This window comes from Charadrius vociferus, unplaced genomic scaffold (genome assembly GCF_000708025.1).
Source record: "Charadrius vociferus isolate BGI_N301 unplaced genomic scaffold, ASM70802v2 scaffold593, whole genome shotgun sequence".
Taxonomy (NCBI): domain Eukaryota; kingdom Metazoa; phylum Chordata; class Aves; order Charadriiformes; family Charadriidae; genus Charadrius; species Charadrius vociferus.
In genome coordinates, this window is record NW_009647739.1 from 2,362,781 (window position 1) to 2,377,711 (window position 14,931).

General features: G+C 52.3%; 1 protein-coding gene across 1 annotated transcript in view; it reads left to right on the plus strand.

Moving 5' to 3' along the window:
* RAB11FIP3 (RAB11 family interacting protein 3 (class II)) overlaps positions 1-14,931 on the plus strand; it is a 74,202-nt gene that overhangs the window by 8,864 nt on the left and 50,407 nt on the right. The window contains exon 2 of the mRNA XM_009881973.1: positions 5,751-5,844. Within this exon, the coding sequence (XP_009880275.1) occupies positions 5,751-5,844 (94 nt within the window). The remainder of the gene's footprint in view (positions 1-5,750; positions 5,845-14,931) is intronic.

The following is a 14,931-nucleotide window of genomic DNA, read 5'->3' on the forward strand; positions in this document are numbered from 1 at the left end:
CTCCCCAGAGCGCAGCAGAGGGGCACAGTCCCCCCTCGCCCTGCTGGCCACGCTGCTGGGGATGCAGCCCGGGATGCCGGGGGCTCGCTGGGCTGCGATCGCCCATTGCCGGCTCGTGTTGAGCTTCTCATCAATGAGCACCCCACGTCCTTCTCCTCAGGGCTGCTGTCAGTCCATCCTCCCCCCAGCCTGGAGTTGTGCGTGGGCATCTGCACGTTCGTGTCGAGGAGGGTTGTGGCGCAGCCCGGCTGGCCGAGCCCGGCAGTCGGAGGCAGAGGGGCCGGTAACCGGAGCTGCTCAGGATGTACACGTGCGACCACATATTTTCTCTGCCCACCACAACCTCGTTGCTGGAATGTCGGCCTGAGGTGGCGGTACCCAGCCCGCCCTCGCGCTGAGCGGTTGCTTTCAAAGCTCCAGTCTGAGTGCCTCAACACTCACTTTTTAGGCTAAAACTTTGCCTCTCTGTAGAAATATTTTTTTCAGTAAGTGAAAAGCGAATGTGTTTTGAGCTGCTCACAGGTAACTGCTGCCATGAGACAACAAGTTGGCAACAAGTTCCCTGGTGAAGGTCTTCCTCTGGTGGTTGTGTTAATGGTTCATCTGATGTTTTGGGCTAAAATCAAGGCCCAGCCAGCAATAAGCATGTGGTGTCACCCAGTTAGAATCTGGACTGGGCTTAGTGGTTTTGTGGACTTTTTCCCTGGATGGGCTGGTCTGTCCCTGTTGATTGCTCAAGTGGTCAAAATAATGCTGAGCCAGATGCCCAGTTCCACCAGCAAGTCTCTGGCATGTTGTTCCTTATCTGGACAGGTTTCTTGGTGCCTTTTTAACAGCCCTCTAGGTTCTTTTCGCACATAATTCTTGTGGTTGATCCCTTTGGAGAGTAGAACTCATCTGTTAAGCAGACCGGATCTTCACCCTTGCTGTTTCCCATGACTTACCTCGGCTCTTGTCCTATTACTTGGAAGACTGAGACGATGTGCCGAGTCCCTTCCAAGGAAAGAAGGGAGCATCTCTCTTTGCTCATCGCAGCGTGCGTGAGGCTGCAGGTGCGCAAGTTCTTGGTGAGAGCTGCAGCCTCCGTGCTGGCCTGCCTCGAGTATTGGGGGGTATTGTATGGTGAATATGTCAGCGTTGATTTCTCCTCGCTGTCTCCTTTGGATTCTGGAGTCTGTGGAAAGCAGTACTGAAATGCTGCCTTATTTACTCTGGCTACGGTATCATCATACCATAGCGTGGAGGACAAGACGTGGCCCTGGTGGTGAGGAGGCTGGAAGCATCATCCCTGAGCAACACCGTACAACCGCAGGAGCTGTGCTCCACCGGCTCTTCTTTTTGGGGTGCCTGACTGCTCTGGCCACTGGAAAACGCCCACCCTCGTTTCACCCCATAGAAGAATTTCTTTTTGGAAGCTGATTCAGCCCCAGTCTTTGCCGGAATACGGAGGAAAGCTTCTGGCAGGCTGAGGGGTTACGAGGAGGGTGTCCGCTGGCCAGCGCAGCCCGCCCTCCCTTCACAGATCAACGCTTAAAACGAGCACAGGGGGATACGTTGTTCTTCTGGATCCATCTGCTGCGTGGCGGGGACGTGGAGCATCCGTAAGGTAAAGAGAAAAGGCCTGGAGCTTCCTTTTCCCTCTTCCCTCTTCCCTCTTCCCTCTTCCCTCTTCCCTCTTCCCTCTTCCCTCTTCCCTCTTCCCTCTTCCCTCTTCCCTCTTCCCTCTTCCCTCTTCCCTCTTCCCTCTTCCCTCTTCCCTCTTCCCTCTTCCCTCTTCCCTCTTCCCTCTTCCCTCTTCCCTCTTCCCTCTTCCCTCTTCCCTCTTCCCTCTTCCCTCTTCCCTCTTCCCTCTTCCCTCTTCCCTCTTCCCTCTTCCCTCTTCCCTCTTCCCTCTTCCCTCTTCCCTCTTCCCTCTTCCCTCTTCCCTCTTCCCTCTTCCCTCTTCTTGATCCTTGTGCTGCGTGGCGGGGACGTGGAACATCCGTAAGGTAAAGAGAAAAGGCCTGGAGCTTCCTTTTCCCTTTTCCCTTTTCCCTTTTCCCTTTTCCCTTTTCCCTTTTCCCTTTTCCCTTTTCCCCTTCTTCTTCCTCCAGCCTGCTTAACAGGGCCACCCACCGCTGGGGAATCCCTCCCCTCCCTGGGAACGTTTCAGTGTGTGCCTGCCGAGCCTTTGCGTTAATTTGAATTCGGAGTTGTCACCGGTGGCTCAGCTGAGGCTCCGCATCACTTATTGAACTGATTTCCCTGCGTGGAAGCGAGGGAGCTCTTTGTGTGTGTGGTGGGGCAGCTGCTAGCAGCCGGTACGGCCGTAGGGCATGGTGCTGGCGTACGTGCTCCGAGGGGGTCGGTGGAGATGGGGGTCGGTCGGCAGCAAATCTTGTTGGTTTTGGAAGGCGAAACACCCTGCCCGCACGCAGAGCTCTTTAATACAGAAGACGACGTGGTAGTGGGGTTGGGGCAATGAGTTGTTGGTCTGTTGTCGATGCCAGATGACCTCCCTTCTCCTCTCCAGTCTGCTTCCCTCTCCATCACCCTTACCAGGCGAAATCCCTTACGGACTCATCCCAGGAGCTTGTTATGGCTTCGGTCCAGGCTGTGCCTCATCCCCATCACAGGGGCGAGCGCAGCCCTTTCAGCAGCTCTCGCCACTGGTTCTGTTTCCACAGCGTTGTGTCTGTGCTCAGCGTAAAGCAGATTGACTTGCGGTCTCCGAAGCCTCTCACTTTCCACCGGGATTTATATCAGCTACTTAAACCACGTCATCCTCTCTGACTCGTTAATGCTCTGTATTTCTAGCTGCTCGCTCTTCTTTGGGAAGAGTTTATTACCAGCTACAAACACAACCATTATTTGGAATATTTCTTGCTGGCCAAAAGAAGGTACCTCCCTGTGACTGGTTTATATCTGTCTGTGTTTATCTTAACACTGGAGTTTGGTAGAGCGTTAACTTTTGCTTTTGTGCCAATAGGAGTGCGGTGTTACTACTCCACTCTTGCAGATTAGTCTTCAGCTAAAAGCCACAAATCTGTGACTTCAGAACTGCCAAGATTTGCTAATCTAAAACTGTTTGAGCCGTAATTCTTGTTGGTTTGTTGGTTGTGGTTTTGGTTTTTTTTTTTTTTCTCTCCATCTGTCTTAATAAGTAGGGATTTTGGCCTCGTCACGGAAAGGGAGAAAACTGGCAGTCGCAACCCGGGAGTGAGATGCCAGAGCTGTCGTTTGCTGTTCCTGATGCTTTTGTACGGAGCAAGGAGTGAGCTTCAGGAGCTTGCAGCCCCAAAGGTGGTGGAGGCTGGAGGTTCAGACGCTGGTGGGCGCTAAGGGGCCTGGGCAGGGATGTCCCCCCCCGGCATCTCCCTCGCTGGGCGTGCTGGGAGATGCTGGGTGCTGGCCCACAGGACACAGCTTCTGCACTCCCCAGGCAGCTTCTCCCAGGGGCTGTGGGGACCAAGCAGGTCTTCCGTGTGTTGTGAGCTCTTTTGAGCATCAGTGGCCACTCACACTCAGTCTGGCGATGCTGGCTCAATTGGTTATTTAACGATCAGAAGTTTTTTTTTAAGCCTGGACAGCAAATAGAGGCAGGTTTGGATCAGCACAGACGTGCTACCATGGGCTTGAGCTTCATGAGTTGTGTGCCTTTTGTTTGTCTGCGTCGGGAATGTCAGGGTTATGAAGTTTTAAGAAACATTTCCACTCATTTCCCCTGGCTCACAGCTTAATTTGAATACATAGGTGGCTCTTTTGCATAAGCAAAATGCTTGTCCAGCTGCTCTGTCTCTTTTTTTTGCACGAGAGAGGTGCCTTGCTGGGGTATTGGCACGAGGGCTGGAGGCTGCCCGCACTGCGGCAGCGCTGGGAGCAGCCCTGCCCGGCGTGTCCCGTGTGTCACCGTGCCTGGATCTTTACAGAAACTATACTTCAGAGCGTGTCGTGATAATCACTTACAGGCTCATCAAGTCTAATTAAATGTCACTTGCGTTTCTGTTATCTATATACACAGAGAACAAATTCAGCTATAGCTTTTTGAACTCAAAGAAGCTGCCAGATGCGTTAACTGGAACCGACACGTTCCTGAGAGTTGTTTTTATTAGTGTAAAATACCTTTGTTTAACGTACGAGAAGTCTGACTCATCCAAGTCATCGTGTGCCGTGTGAGTTCAGCCGTTTTGTTATCCGTCTACCCAAAAAAGTTGCCCAGAAAACTGGAAAAGATGCATGTGTTGTCTTCTCCCCAGTCGGGATGGAGTGATCCAGCAGGCGGGCAAGCCTGTGCCGTGCTGGGCCTTGGGGCTTTCTCTCGTGGCAAGTGCATAGAGGCGCAGGCGAGTGGGTTTTTTACATCCCCGTGGTTTCCTCCGTGCCGGCAGCGTGCTCACCGCTGCTGCGGGGAGGTGGGATGTCCGAAGCAGAGCCGTCTCCTGCCTCTCCCCATCCTGCTCGAAACCACGTGGACATGCCGGTGAACAGCCCTGAGCGTGTCGTAGATGTGGTTTTTATTTTTCCCTGTATAAATGCAGACCTGGGTTAAAGAAAAGCAAAAGCAAAGCAAGCAAAGCAAGCCCCCTGCTGATGTGTAATGAGTCAGGCGGCTCTGAGCATCGCGGCTGGGCTGGGTTGCCCTCCTCACCCTTGGATGGGAGGTTTCCTTCCCTGGAAGCTGAGGTTTGGTGAGTCACCATCTTTTTTTTCTCCCCAAGAACAAACCAAAACCAAGAGATCGCCCGAGTGAGTCGATAGGCAACCGGTTGTGCTGGTGAGAGCTGAACAAATGCGGCACCGCAGACTGCCCAAAGACTTCTCCTGCGCCTCGGCTCGGGAGGAGGAGGAGAGGTGGATGTGTTTGGCGGGGCCAGGGCAGCGGTGTGGGCAGCCTTTGAGTACGGACCTAATTGTGCAATTCCCTCTTTCACCTCTTACAGCCTGCTCCCTCCTGGCTTTGCTTCCGAGCCGAAGGATGCGGCTCTAAAATAGACAAAGGTGCCTCAGTATCTCTTAAAACCAGGGTCTGCATTTCTTTTTAAAGCAGGGAAAAAAATGTCTGATCATCTTCGCTTGCGAAGCGTCAGTGGTGTAAAGGGTTTTCTGAAGGGCAGGCTGCGGGCAGCCTGGAATGAGGGAACCAAATGGACTTTTCCAAAGGGTTTGGTTGGACCACAAGGAATGACTTCGGTTTGGCCCTCAGGCTCCTGCCTTTTCTGCTCAAAGTGCCCAGATCATCCTCGCCAGGTCTCACCGGCGTCCCTTGCTCCCCGTGCGTGCCTGCTCCGGCACCCGCATCCTAATCCTCGCGAGCTGACGTGATTCCTTCCCCCTCGGGCATTGTCTAATTGTGAAAATGTTTCAATTATGTAGCCTAAATTTGTAACGTGGAGCAGTTCATTATCACTGAATCCTCTTAATTGGGCCCTCCTACTGGGCAGCCTATTACTGAGTTTTCCCAATTAAGATAGGACCTCTTTAAAAACCATAAAAATAAACAAATCCCTGGCAGAGAAGGACCGCATTGCAAGAAATACTGCCCTAACTTATGTTTCAAGACTAAGCAATAGTTTCAGCACCAGCCAAGTACTAATTAACCCCTCTGTACTGATTACTTATGTTCCCTTCAAGGAGAACAGCCAGAGTTTGGTGTCAATTTAAGAAACTAATTTCTATTAGCTCAAATCTTTCTTGTAAGGAGGAAAAATTTATTACAAGGTTTTTCTGTGATGGAAGATGCTGTGTGGGTAACGCTGCTTTTGTGGTTGCAGGTGAAGGACCTGACAAAGTACCTGGATCCGAGCGGACTTGGAGTCATCAGCTTCGAAGATTTCCATCGGGGGATCAGAGCTATCAAAAATGGAGGTGAGTTTGCCGCTGTGCTGCGAGGGAGGACAGGGCGACACCGAGTTTTAACGCCATGGGGGTCAACCGAGCTGAGAAGTCGCTCGGCGAAAACAAGCTGGGGTTGGTCAAAGTCACTACTCTCTGTTGGGAGGAGGGCAAGGAGAGACACCGGTGTGTTTCATAACAGGATTGGTAAAGGTGCAACAGCAGTTGTGGTGGTGGTTGCACGCTCTCCTCTGTATCAGGAAAGGTCCTTCCCAAACATACATTGGAAACGGGGGAAAATCCCTTCTGGTTTGGTGTCCACTCTCACCTGTGGTTTCATGGGGGTTCAAGCGGAGTGTGGCCAGCAGGTGGAGGGAGGTCATCCTCCCCCTCTGCTCTGCCCTGGGGAGGCCACATCTGGAGCAGTGTCCAGTTCGGGGCTCCCCGGGTCAAGAAGGACAGGGAACTGCTGGAGAGGGTCCAGCAAAGGGCTACGGGGATGATGAGGGGACTGGAGCATCTTTCTGATGAGGAAAGGCTGAGGGATTTGGGGATTTTCAGTCTGGAGAAGAGACGAGTGAGAGGGGATCTTATCAATCCTTCAAGGGAGGGTGCCAGGGGGATGGGAACAGTCTGTTTCCAGTGGTGCCCAGTGACAGGACAAGAGGGAACGGGCACAAACGTGACCATAGGGAGTTCCACCTCAACCTGAGGAGGGCCTTCTCTGCTGTGAGGGCGGCAGAGCAGTGGCAGAGGCTGCCCAGAGAGGTGGGGGAGTCTCCCCCTCTGGAGCCATCCCAAACCCGCCTGGACGCTGTCCTGTGCCACTGCTGGAGGTGCCCCTGCTCTGGCGGGGGGTGGCACTGGGGGAGCTCCAGAGGGCCCTTCCAGCCCTCACCAGTCTGGGATTCTGGGATTCTGTTTGCTGCTCAGAGTGACTCTCGGCTGACACGCTGCTGGAGATGTCCGTCCGTTTGTCTTCTGTAGAGTGTAACATCTTCCGAACGCTGGGCACTGATGTGTTTGCCTTTGCTCCCAACTATTCGGAGGATCAACATGCTCAGATGATTTCTGGCAAGATGCACGTTGCACAAGAGCTTTGAGCTCACTGAGTGTTTGGGAATCTTTAACCAGGCCCCCGGCCATCCCCGTGTTGCCCTTGATGGGCTTGTTGCACGCCTGAAGAAAAGATGTTGGTGTTTTTTTTGGTTTTTTGGTTGGTTTTTTTTTTTTTTTGCAATTTGGGATTCATCTCTAATAGGAGTGTTAGAGGGTCATTTGGGGGCAAGCGCGTTGTGAAGCACAGGGTGTGAAAAATATTGAAAGCCGCCTGCTGAGCAGATGTAATTTTAAATGTGGAAATATTGAACGATCACACTTACGTGTGAATCGGTTCTGTTGACAGCAATGCTGGTCTTGGACTTCAGCGTTGCTTTCACGCAGCCGTGAACGCGCGCCGCGTTTGCCCTGCACACCGAGCGAGCTTCTGAGCGCCGATACAAGCGAGGATGTGGAAAAGACTGATTGATTATTCCTGTACAAACCATATCGTTTCATGAGTAGACGACCCTCGAGGTAGAAGTGACTTCTGTTTTTCTCAGTCATCCGTCCCTCCTCCTGCTCCCCTCTCCCACCCCCCAGTTTATTCGTCCTCGGGACTGTGGTGTTTGCTGCCCGCTCCCAAGGTTTGGTGGCTGGTGTAAGCGTGAGGTGCAGCTGATTCCCAGTTCTCACGATGCAGGAGGAAACGCAGCGTGCTATTAATTTGTAATAAATTGCTATTGGAGTAGAGCGCGTTTGTGAAAGCTCTGGCTTGTATTTCTCTTCAATAATTCATCGCTCTGGTGTTGGGTTATATTAATTGAATGGAAAAAGCGGATCCAGACGGAGCTTTTAGGATCCCTATTTATTAAGCTTGAAAGAGATTGATATGTATTTATTACAGCGGTTCGGGAAGGCAGAGCTCCCTAACATTGCGCAGCATTAAACAGCTATAACAGAGACGCAGGAAAGGGAACAGAGAGAGCTTCTTTGAGTCTCACCAGCTGAGCAGTGGCTCACGTTGAAGTGATCTTGAGGATTTGCTGCTGAGACAGTCAATATTGATCATCCCTTTGTAAAGAAAGAAGAGGTTGTGCTCGCTGCCGGGTGTCCCTTTTAACAAGGTTTTGTTAATTAGCTCGGCCTATTTTTAGCCAGAGGTCGTTCTGTTGCGTTTCTTGGTGCTCTGTAGTTCTTTGGTCAGCGGCTGAAGCGAGACCTGATGTAATCCTGTGCCTTGCAGCGTCCGTCCCAGTGCAGGGAAGGGTTTATTGCTGAACATGCTCCACTTTTCTCTCCCTCTCCCCCCTCTCGGAGACTGTCTGTAGGGGAATAGCTGTGACTTTCCTCCAGCTCGTATGGTCTAGCTTGGCAAACGGGAGGTGCGGTTACAAAACGAGTGAAACTTTGCACAGTCGGCTGCTTTCCTTACAACCGCGTTCGTGTTCAGTTGGCCTTTACGTCCAGGGAGGATACGAAACTCCCCGGTCCTACCCCTGTGCCAGCGGTTCGAGGTATGTTCCTGCTGGCTGAGGAACGCGCTGATCTTTGGACTCCTCGATCTTGCCTCTGCCTTCAGCGCACAGCAAAGCACCGTTTAACCACTCGGATGGCGGTGAAAGCCACGATGCCACCTCTCCGCTGCCGGGAAACAACTCTCAGCTCTCTGCTGTTGTAACCTTCTGCCTGCCCAGGTAATGGTGGCAGTGGCGGGGGAAGGAGCAAAGTCACTTGTGTGCCACAGAAGCTGGATTTGAGACTTCAGTGAGGGTCTTTAGCCTGTTGTGGCTGATTTATCTTCTGTTTTTCCCAAAGAGGAGGCTTAAGATGAAATCGTGGTCGTCGTGTGTGTGCGTACATATATATTTTTTATATATATATATATATATGTTATTGCCATTAGAGTGCTTTGGGCAGTGGAATCTGGAGGGCTGAGGGGGCGTCCCCTGTGCGGGAGGTGGTGACCCCGTGGCTCTCGGGCGCAGCTCCGAGCCGTTTGCCGGGAGCAGGCTGGCGTGGGGACCGCGGGGGACCACCCGGCCTCGGGCACGGGGAGGCAGGCTGAGACCCCGCTGGGACAGACGCAGCTCCTCGCACCCTGCTGCGTCCCAGCCCTTCGCGCCGGTGGGGTGGGGTGGCCGCTGGGCCATCCTCGTCCTCCCCCTGCTCCCCAAAGTGTGTGGTTTGCCTGCTCCATGGGAATGGTGCCCGGACAACCGACCAGTCCTGCAACAGGTAAAGAGCAAAGCAGAGGGGTGAACTGTGGAACAAACCTTGTTGGTGAGTCGGGGGTGAAAAATAACTTCGCAAAGTGAGATTTTTAGGGCCTTGTATTGCTTATAAATACAATTTTATATTGTATATAAAACTTGGGAAGCTGATAATGTAGTGGAGGCAGGAATGATTTGAATTTGAATAATTTGAAGGAGGAGAGTATGTTGTAGAGCGTGGTTAAAGAAGCCAGATAAGGTGGAATCCACAGCCAGGGGGAAACCTGGTGCACCGGGCTACCGTCAGTGGGATCCAGCGGGACATCTTTGCAGTCATCCCGCAGGGGAAAGGAAATGGGGAGACTGCTGCGTTCGTCCTGCTTAGAAGCTACAGCTCACGAGGGATCTTCTCTGTAAGAAACGGGTACGAGGGATTGTACGCAAGTCCCGTAGGAAACTCAGACCAGGAGTAAGATCTCCGTTTGTGTGGCAAGGAGCTGAGTGCGAGACGGGGGGTGGTGTGGTGGTGTGTATCATTTGAAGCCAAGGTGCCTGGACCAGCGAGCAGCTCCAGTCTGAGCGTGTTGGACGCAGGAGCTGCTGGAGGGAGAGTCAGTTGGCAGTCACGAAGTCTGGGTGATATCAGCCACAGCTGAATGCAAACAAACAACACCGGGTTGGGCTCGCGAGCAGATTCCTTTCTTTGTCAGGGTATTTAAGAACCTTTTAAGCTTCAGACACCTGCGTTTCTAGACGCCTCTCAGCATCCAGTAGGACATGTTTAACGTCTCCTCTTTGTAGCACACCCGTGCTTTTACTCCAACTCAAAAGCAATAATGAACAAGGCGTGTAACCACGCTCTGAACATCTGTAACATCTGTCTTCCAAAAAAAAATAAAATATACAACCAAACCCTAGAAATGGGCTCTGTGCAGGTACCCTCCTGCCCGCAGGGGCAGTGCTGTTGGTGTCGGCTGGGATAACCGCTGTGTCAGGCAGGGGAAGGTGCATTCCTCCCAGCCTCCTCCATCCCTTCTGCCTTGGCTTCTGATCCCCAAACAAAGGGGCCCCTGTGCATTGAGAGCAGACAGTGCGTCCACTGAGAAATAGATGCGTTCATGAGCTCAGGGGAGGGCCTGAGGATGGAAATAGTCAAATCGTATTTTTTTCTTTTTCTTTTTTTTTTTTTATTTTCCAAATGCTTCAACTAAAAGCTGTTTGGATTTGGGAAGATGGAAAATGCAGCTCCAGAGCCAACACCCAAACCTGGAAGCTATAAGGGAGTTCTTGTTTGCAGGGATGGCAGGAGCGAGCGGGGATGGGACTGGGCGAGACCCCTGGCAGTGCTGGCTTTGGGAGGGGGGGTAACTGGTTCAGGAGTTGGCAGCTCAGTGGGGATACCCCTTGGGGGGTTGAATAAAGAAGTGTTCAGGAGGACTGCGATCATCTTCCCGAAGGCATTTGCTGGGTATCCAAAGGACAGGCTGAAGGGGAGGGCACGGGGGTTTCGGCAGGCTGCTGCAAAGAGCCCGTGTAAAAGCAGTGTGCCGTCGCTAATTGGAACTGGCAGCAGCGTGAACTGGAGTCGGTCGGAGTCTTTGTGGGGCTGCATCGCTCGGCTCCCCAGAGCAGCCCTGGGAGGATTTCGATGGGTGTATCCTCGGAGCAGCGGCTGCAGTTTCTGCAACCGGCATTCCGTGTCCTGAAATGGTTGGTGTGTTCCTGCTAGCCGAATGCCAATTTGGGAATTTCCTGAAAGAAAAAAAACCTACATATCCAGCCCTCCCCCAGGCTGAAGGCTGTGAGCGTTACGTCTTAAAAGCTTACGGCCAAGAGAGGGAACTGCGCATCCGTTCTCAATACCAGATCCGAGTAATTATCCTTATTGCTCCCCCCCATGCAGGTCGTGCTCTCCATCCTCGCTGCCAGGGGAGCAGCAGCGTTCCCGGCTCCCGCACCGCTGACTTGCTGATCCGGCGTCTCGGTGACGCCTCTGGACCTGATAGCGCTTAGACGGCATCTCCGAGCCCACGGCTTGGGGTGCCCCTGAACCACTTAGTGCTCCTATGAGTCTGTTAGATTGCACGCAGTGGCTCTCAATTAATTTCTGGAGAGCCAGGCTGGCTGCTGCCCTGGTGACACGGATCCGCTCCGGCTCCGCAGAGCGTTGGAAGGTGCGGAGCGTGTTGGATATCTGGCTCCGTCTGGTAACATAAACCACCGTTTGGTTTGTGTGTCTTTTTTTTTTTTTTTTTTTTTTTTTCCCCCTCCTCTGTAGGATCTGCATTGCAGATGGCTTTTGCTCCGCAAAATGCAAGCTTTCCTTGCACGGGGATAATTCCAGAAGCCAAAGCTTTCATTCCCTTACACGCTCCCAATCCAGTAATTATTTCTGAGGCTGTGTTTGTGTGCGTCTTCAGTGGTCTCTCTTCCAGAGCGATGCTGGAAATATGGTAGTGTTAGCAACAGGCTACTGCTGACATCTGAGCAGGCTGTCTCGGTGGGGGTACCCAGGCCCAATTTAATATTCAAGGCGTTCACTTTTTTAAAAGGAAAGTCTTTGCCGAAGCTTAGCAGATGGAAGGAGAGCTTGTGTGCACGTTTGACTAAACTCGGTGAGTATCTGGCACTGGTACGAGCGCTTCCTACGTTCCCATCAGATCTGCTGATCTCTATTCACGCGGCATTGCTGCAGCGAAGACTTTCCCGCTGATCTTGCTGGTTCCTCACCCTGGCTTAAACCATCACCGGTTAGGGAGGCAGCTCGTTTGATGGCTGAAGGTAGGACAGATGCCTCCTTGCGTACAGCTGTCGTTCAGGGAACAGGGACTGCCGTGAATGGGAAATCAAGATTGATTCATGAGCAAGAATAAAACCAAAATTGCTCTGATTATATCTTCTGCATATTTTTTTTTTTTGCATTGCATCTTGCTCTGCTCTGGCGCATATATATATGTACATACTGTATGTACTGCTTGTTGGGATAAGGAGTTTATGAAGATGAGTGTTAATTCTGCCCCTGAAAGGAGTGAAGACTTAAATGTTGCTTTAAAATGTATATGTATACTTGAAGGAAAGAGGGAAAAAAAAAAATCCCCACGCTGTTCTTTGTAGTGCTGTTCTTTGTAGATGAGAGATCTCATCCCTGTAGGGCAGAGGGACGCTCGTAGCACCGTTACTGTGCTTTTTAAGTTTGGAGTCCACGTGCTCGTCATCTGTGACCCCCTTCTGCTAGGGCCAGCAGCAGCCAAGCCTTTCTTGGAAGTACTGAACTTGGGTTGGGGTTGGTTGTTTTTTTTTTTCTTGAAATAGTGGTATTCAAACGCTTGTCTTGCAAACCACCGAGCCTGCCCGTGAAAATGCGCGAGGGTTCTCTGTTGGGTCTGTGTAACTCTCCCTGCTCGCAGAGGATGGGGAATTAGGAGGGTATGCGGTAGTCTGTGATGGAGGTGAGCTGCTTTGGTGGTACCCTGTGGTCCAGACGGCCTGAGGTCTCTCTCCATCCCTCTCCTGCAGAGGCATCTCTGAGAGGAGAGGGTCGGGGGGGGCTGGGGCACAGAAGCACTCTTTTGTCATAGGGATGGGACGAAGGTCACCTGCGTGAAGGCACAAACAGCTGAAGAACTGAGTCCAGCCCAATTTCCATCCCTGGAGGCTGTTCCTAGGTGAGGGGAGGACACAGGAGAAAGCCTCAGGGCAGGCGACACTGGGGTGTTTGCTCTCTCCCTCCAGCCCACATCGCGCTGTGTCTTTGGAGGAGAAAAGTCAGTCTTCTGCTCCCAGGAGCCCCAAAATGCTGCACAGCGTGTGCAGCTCCTAGCCCAGCTTCAAAGAGGGTGTCTCCTCGCGTGCCTGTCACCAAATCCTTTGTTACCACACCTCTTGAAACAAGCGGACAGTCGTACCACTTGGACACCTACCGTTGCGCACGGAGCTTTGTGCTCCACGCTTGTTTTTTAGTCACCGCTTGTATCCCATCCGAGGGGGCTGCGGGGCTGGAGGATGAGGATGAGGATGAGGATGCTCCTCGGCTTGCCCGCAGCCACTGTGGGGCAGGGAGCAGCTCTGCCGCCTCTGCGAAGAGACGGGAGGTCAGCGCATGGCTCTCCCGCTGCAGCCGCTTATCCTCTGGTTTGGAATGCTTTCACGCTGGAAAGGATAAATTCCAAACTGGCTCAACTGGGAGGAAGGATATTTACTTCTTAAAAGCAAAACCGGGAACAAAAACACCACCCGCAAAACTATTTATCTCCAGCCGTGCAGCTGCCAGGATTCCGCAAGGTTAACTCCGGCAAACTTTCCCCGCGTTAAGCGTAAGCAGGGAGATTTGGATGAGCGGCAGTAACTGCTTGTTCCCCGTCGAGGCGGGAGTGGCGGTGAGTGGGGAGAAGATGCTTCTCAGCTGCGAAACCTGTCCCTCTGCCGAGCTCCGGAGCAGCCGTGAGCAGCACCGGGCAGCCCGCATCGCCTTCGAGCTCTTTTTTAATATCACTATTTATTTCTGCTGTAAAATGCTGGGGGAAGGACTGGTGGCTTTTTTTTTTTTCTTTTGGTTTGCGTTTCTCTTGTAATTTATGTAAACAATGGGTTTTATTCATTTTTATAACTTGGCAGCTGGGTGAAGGGTTACATCAGGGATGAAGCTGGCCCGCTCGATGCATGCCGTGCCTGAGCAGGGAGCGTGTCTTCCCAAAAAAAACCCAGCCTGGCAGATGACATACTGCATTGACCTACTTTCGGGAGAAGCGCAGAAGTGGCGGAGAAACCGTGTCCGTAGGCCTCCTCGCGGCTCCGGGGATGAGAACGGCGGGGGAATTGCTCCAACGCGCTGCCGTAAAACCGCTGCGATGGCTCGGCAGCCCTCGGGGCTCCCGGGGAATGGGAGACTGGCACGAGCATCTCTCCCATTGTGGAGGGTTCTTTCTTTATGAATATTTTTGAAGCATACGCCGGAGCAATCTTGCTGCGGCCGGTCACCGTCACGGAGTGTGACGGGCTGCGGGTCCAAAATCCACGCGCAGTCCGAGGGAAATGTAGTTCAAAGCTGCCCCTCGCTTGCCATGGCAAGCAGCTGCCCTGCGATTAAATGCCCAAAGCATCAGCATCTGTACACGATTCCTTCTGAGGGGAAAGCGTTAGCCAGATCTCTTGCAAATCACAGCAAATTACAGAGTAGATGGACTTCCATGTGTCCCGATGAAGTGAAATCAAGGAAACTTGTGGCTGCTTAGACCCTCAGACCATAACCCAAGCCTGGGGTGAGGTTAAATACCAAATGAAAGGCCTAAGTTTGACGCCCAAAATAAAATTAATTTCTCTGGCAAAGGAGAAGGAAAAACTCTGCAGGGACTACCTGTTTTCTTGGGGAGATGGTCAGTATAAAAATAGAGAGCGGCGTTTTATTAGAGCCTCGGAATGATTCTTAGCACACTCTCTTCTACGGGGATGATGACTAAAAGGAAAACAAAGGCGACTTCTGTTAGAAAATAGACATTTCTCGTCATCCATCTGCCGTCTCACTATTTCTCCATCGTATGTTTTATTTTCTGTGTCGGGAGTACACTGTTTTGTTCCACATCTGCTGCTGTTAATGCTTTTGGGAGACGGGACTAGCCTGCGGTTTGGGGAGCGCGTGGGAGGAGACTGGGCTGGGCTGGTGACTCCAGATGGGTGGTGGTGGTGGTTTCGGTCCTGCCTGTTTTGATTTCTCAGGTTTGGATGTTAGCTCCGGAGCGAGGGATTATTGATGCTCGGCTCAACCCAGGAAGCTGGGGAACGTCTCCTCCGTCCTCGGCGGAAAGGTCTGGCCAGAGATGGGGCAGGGTTGGCTCCCTGAGCTTCGGGAAAGGAAAATATGTAGCCCATCATC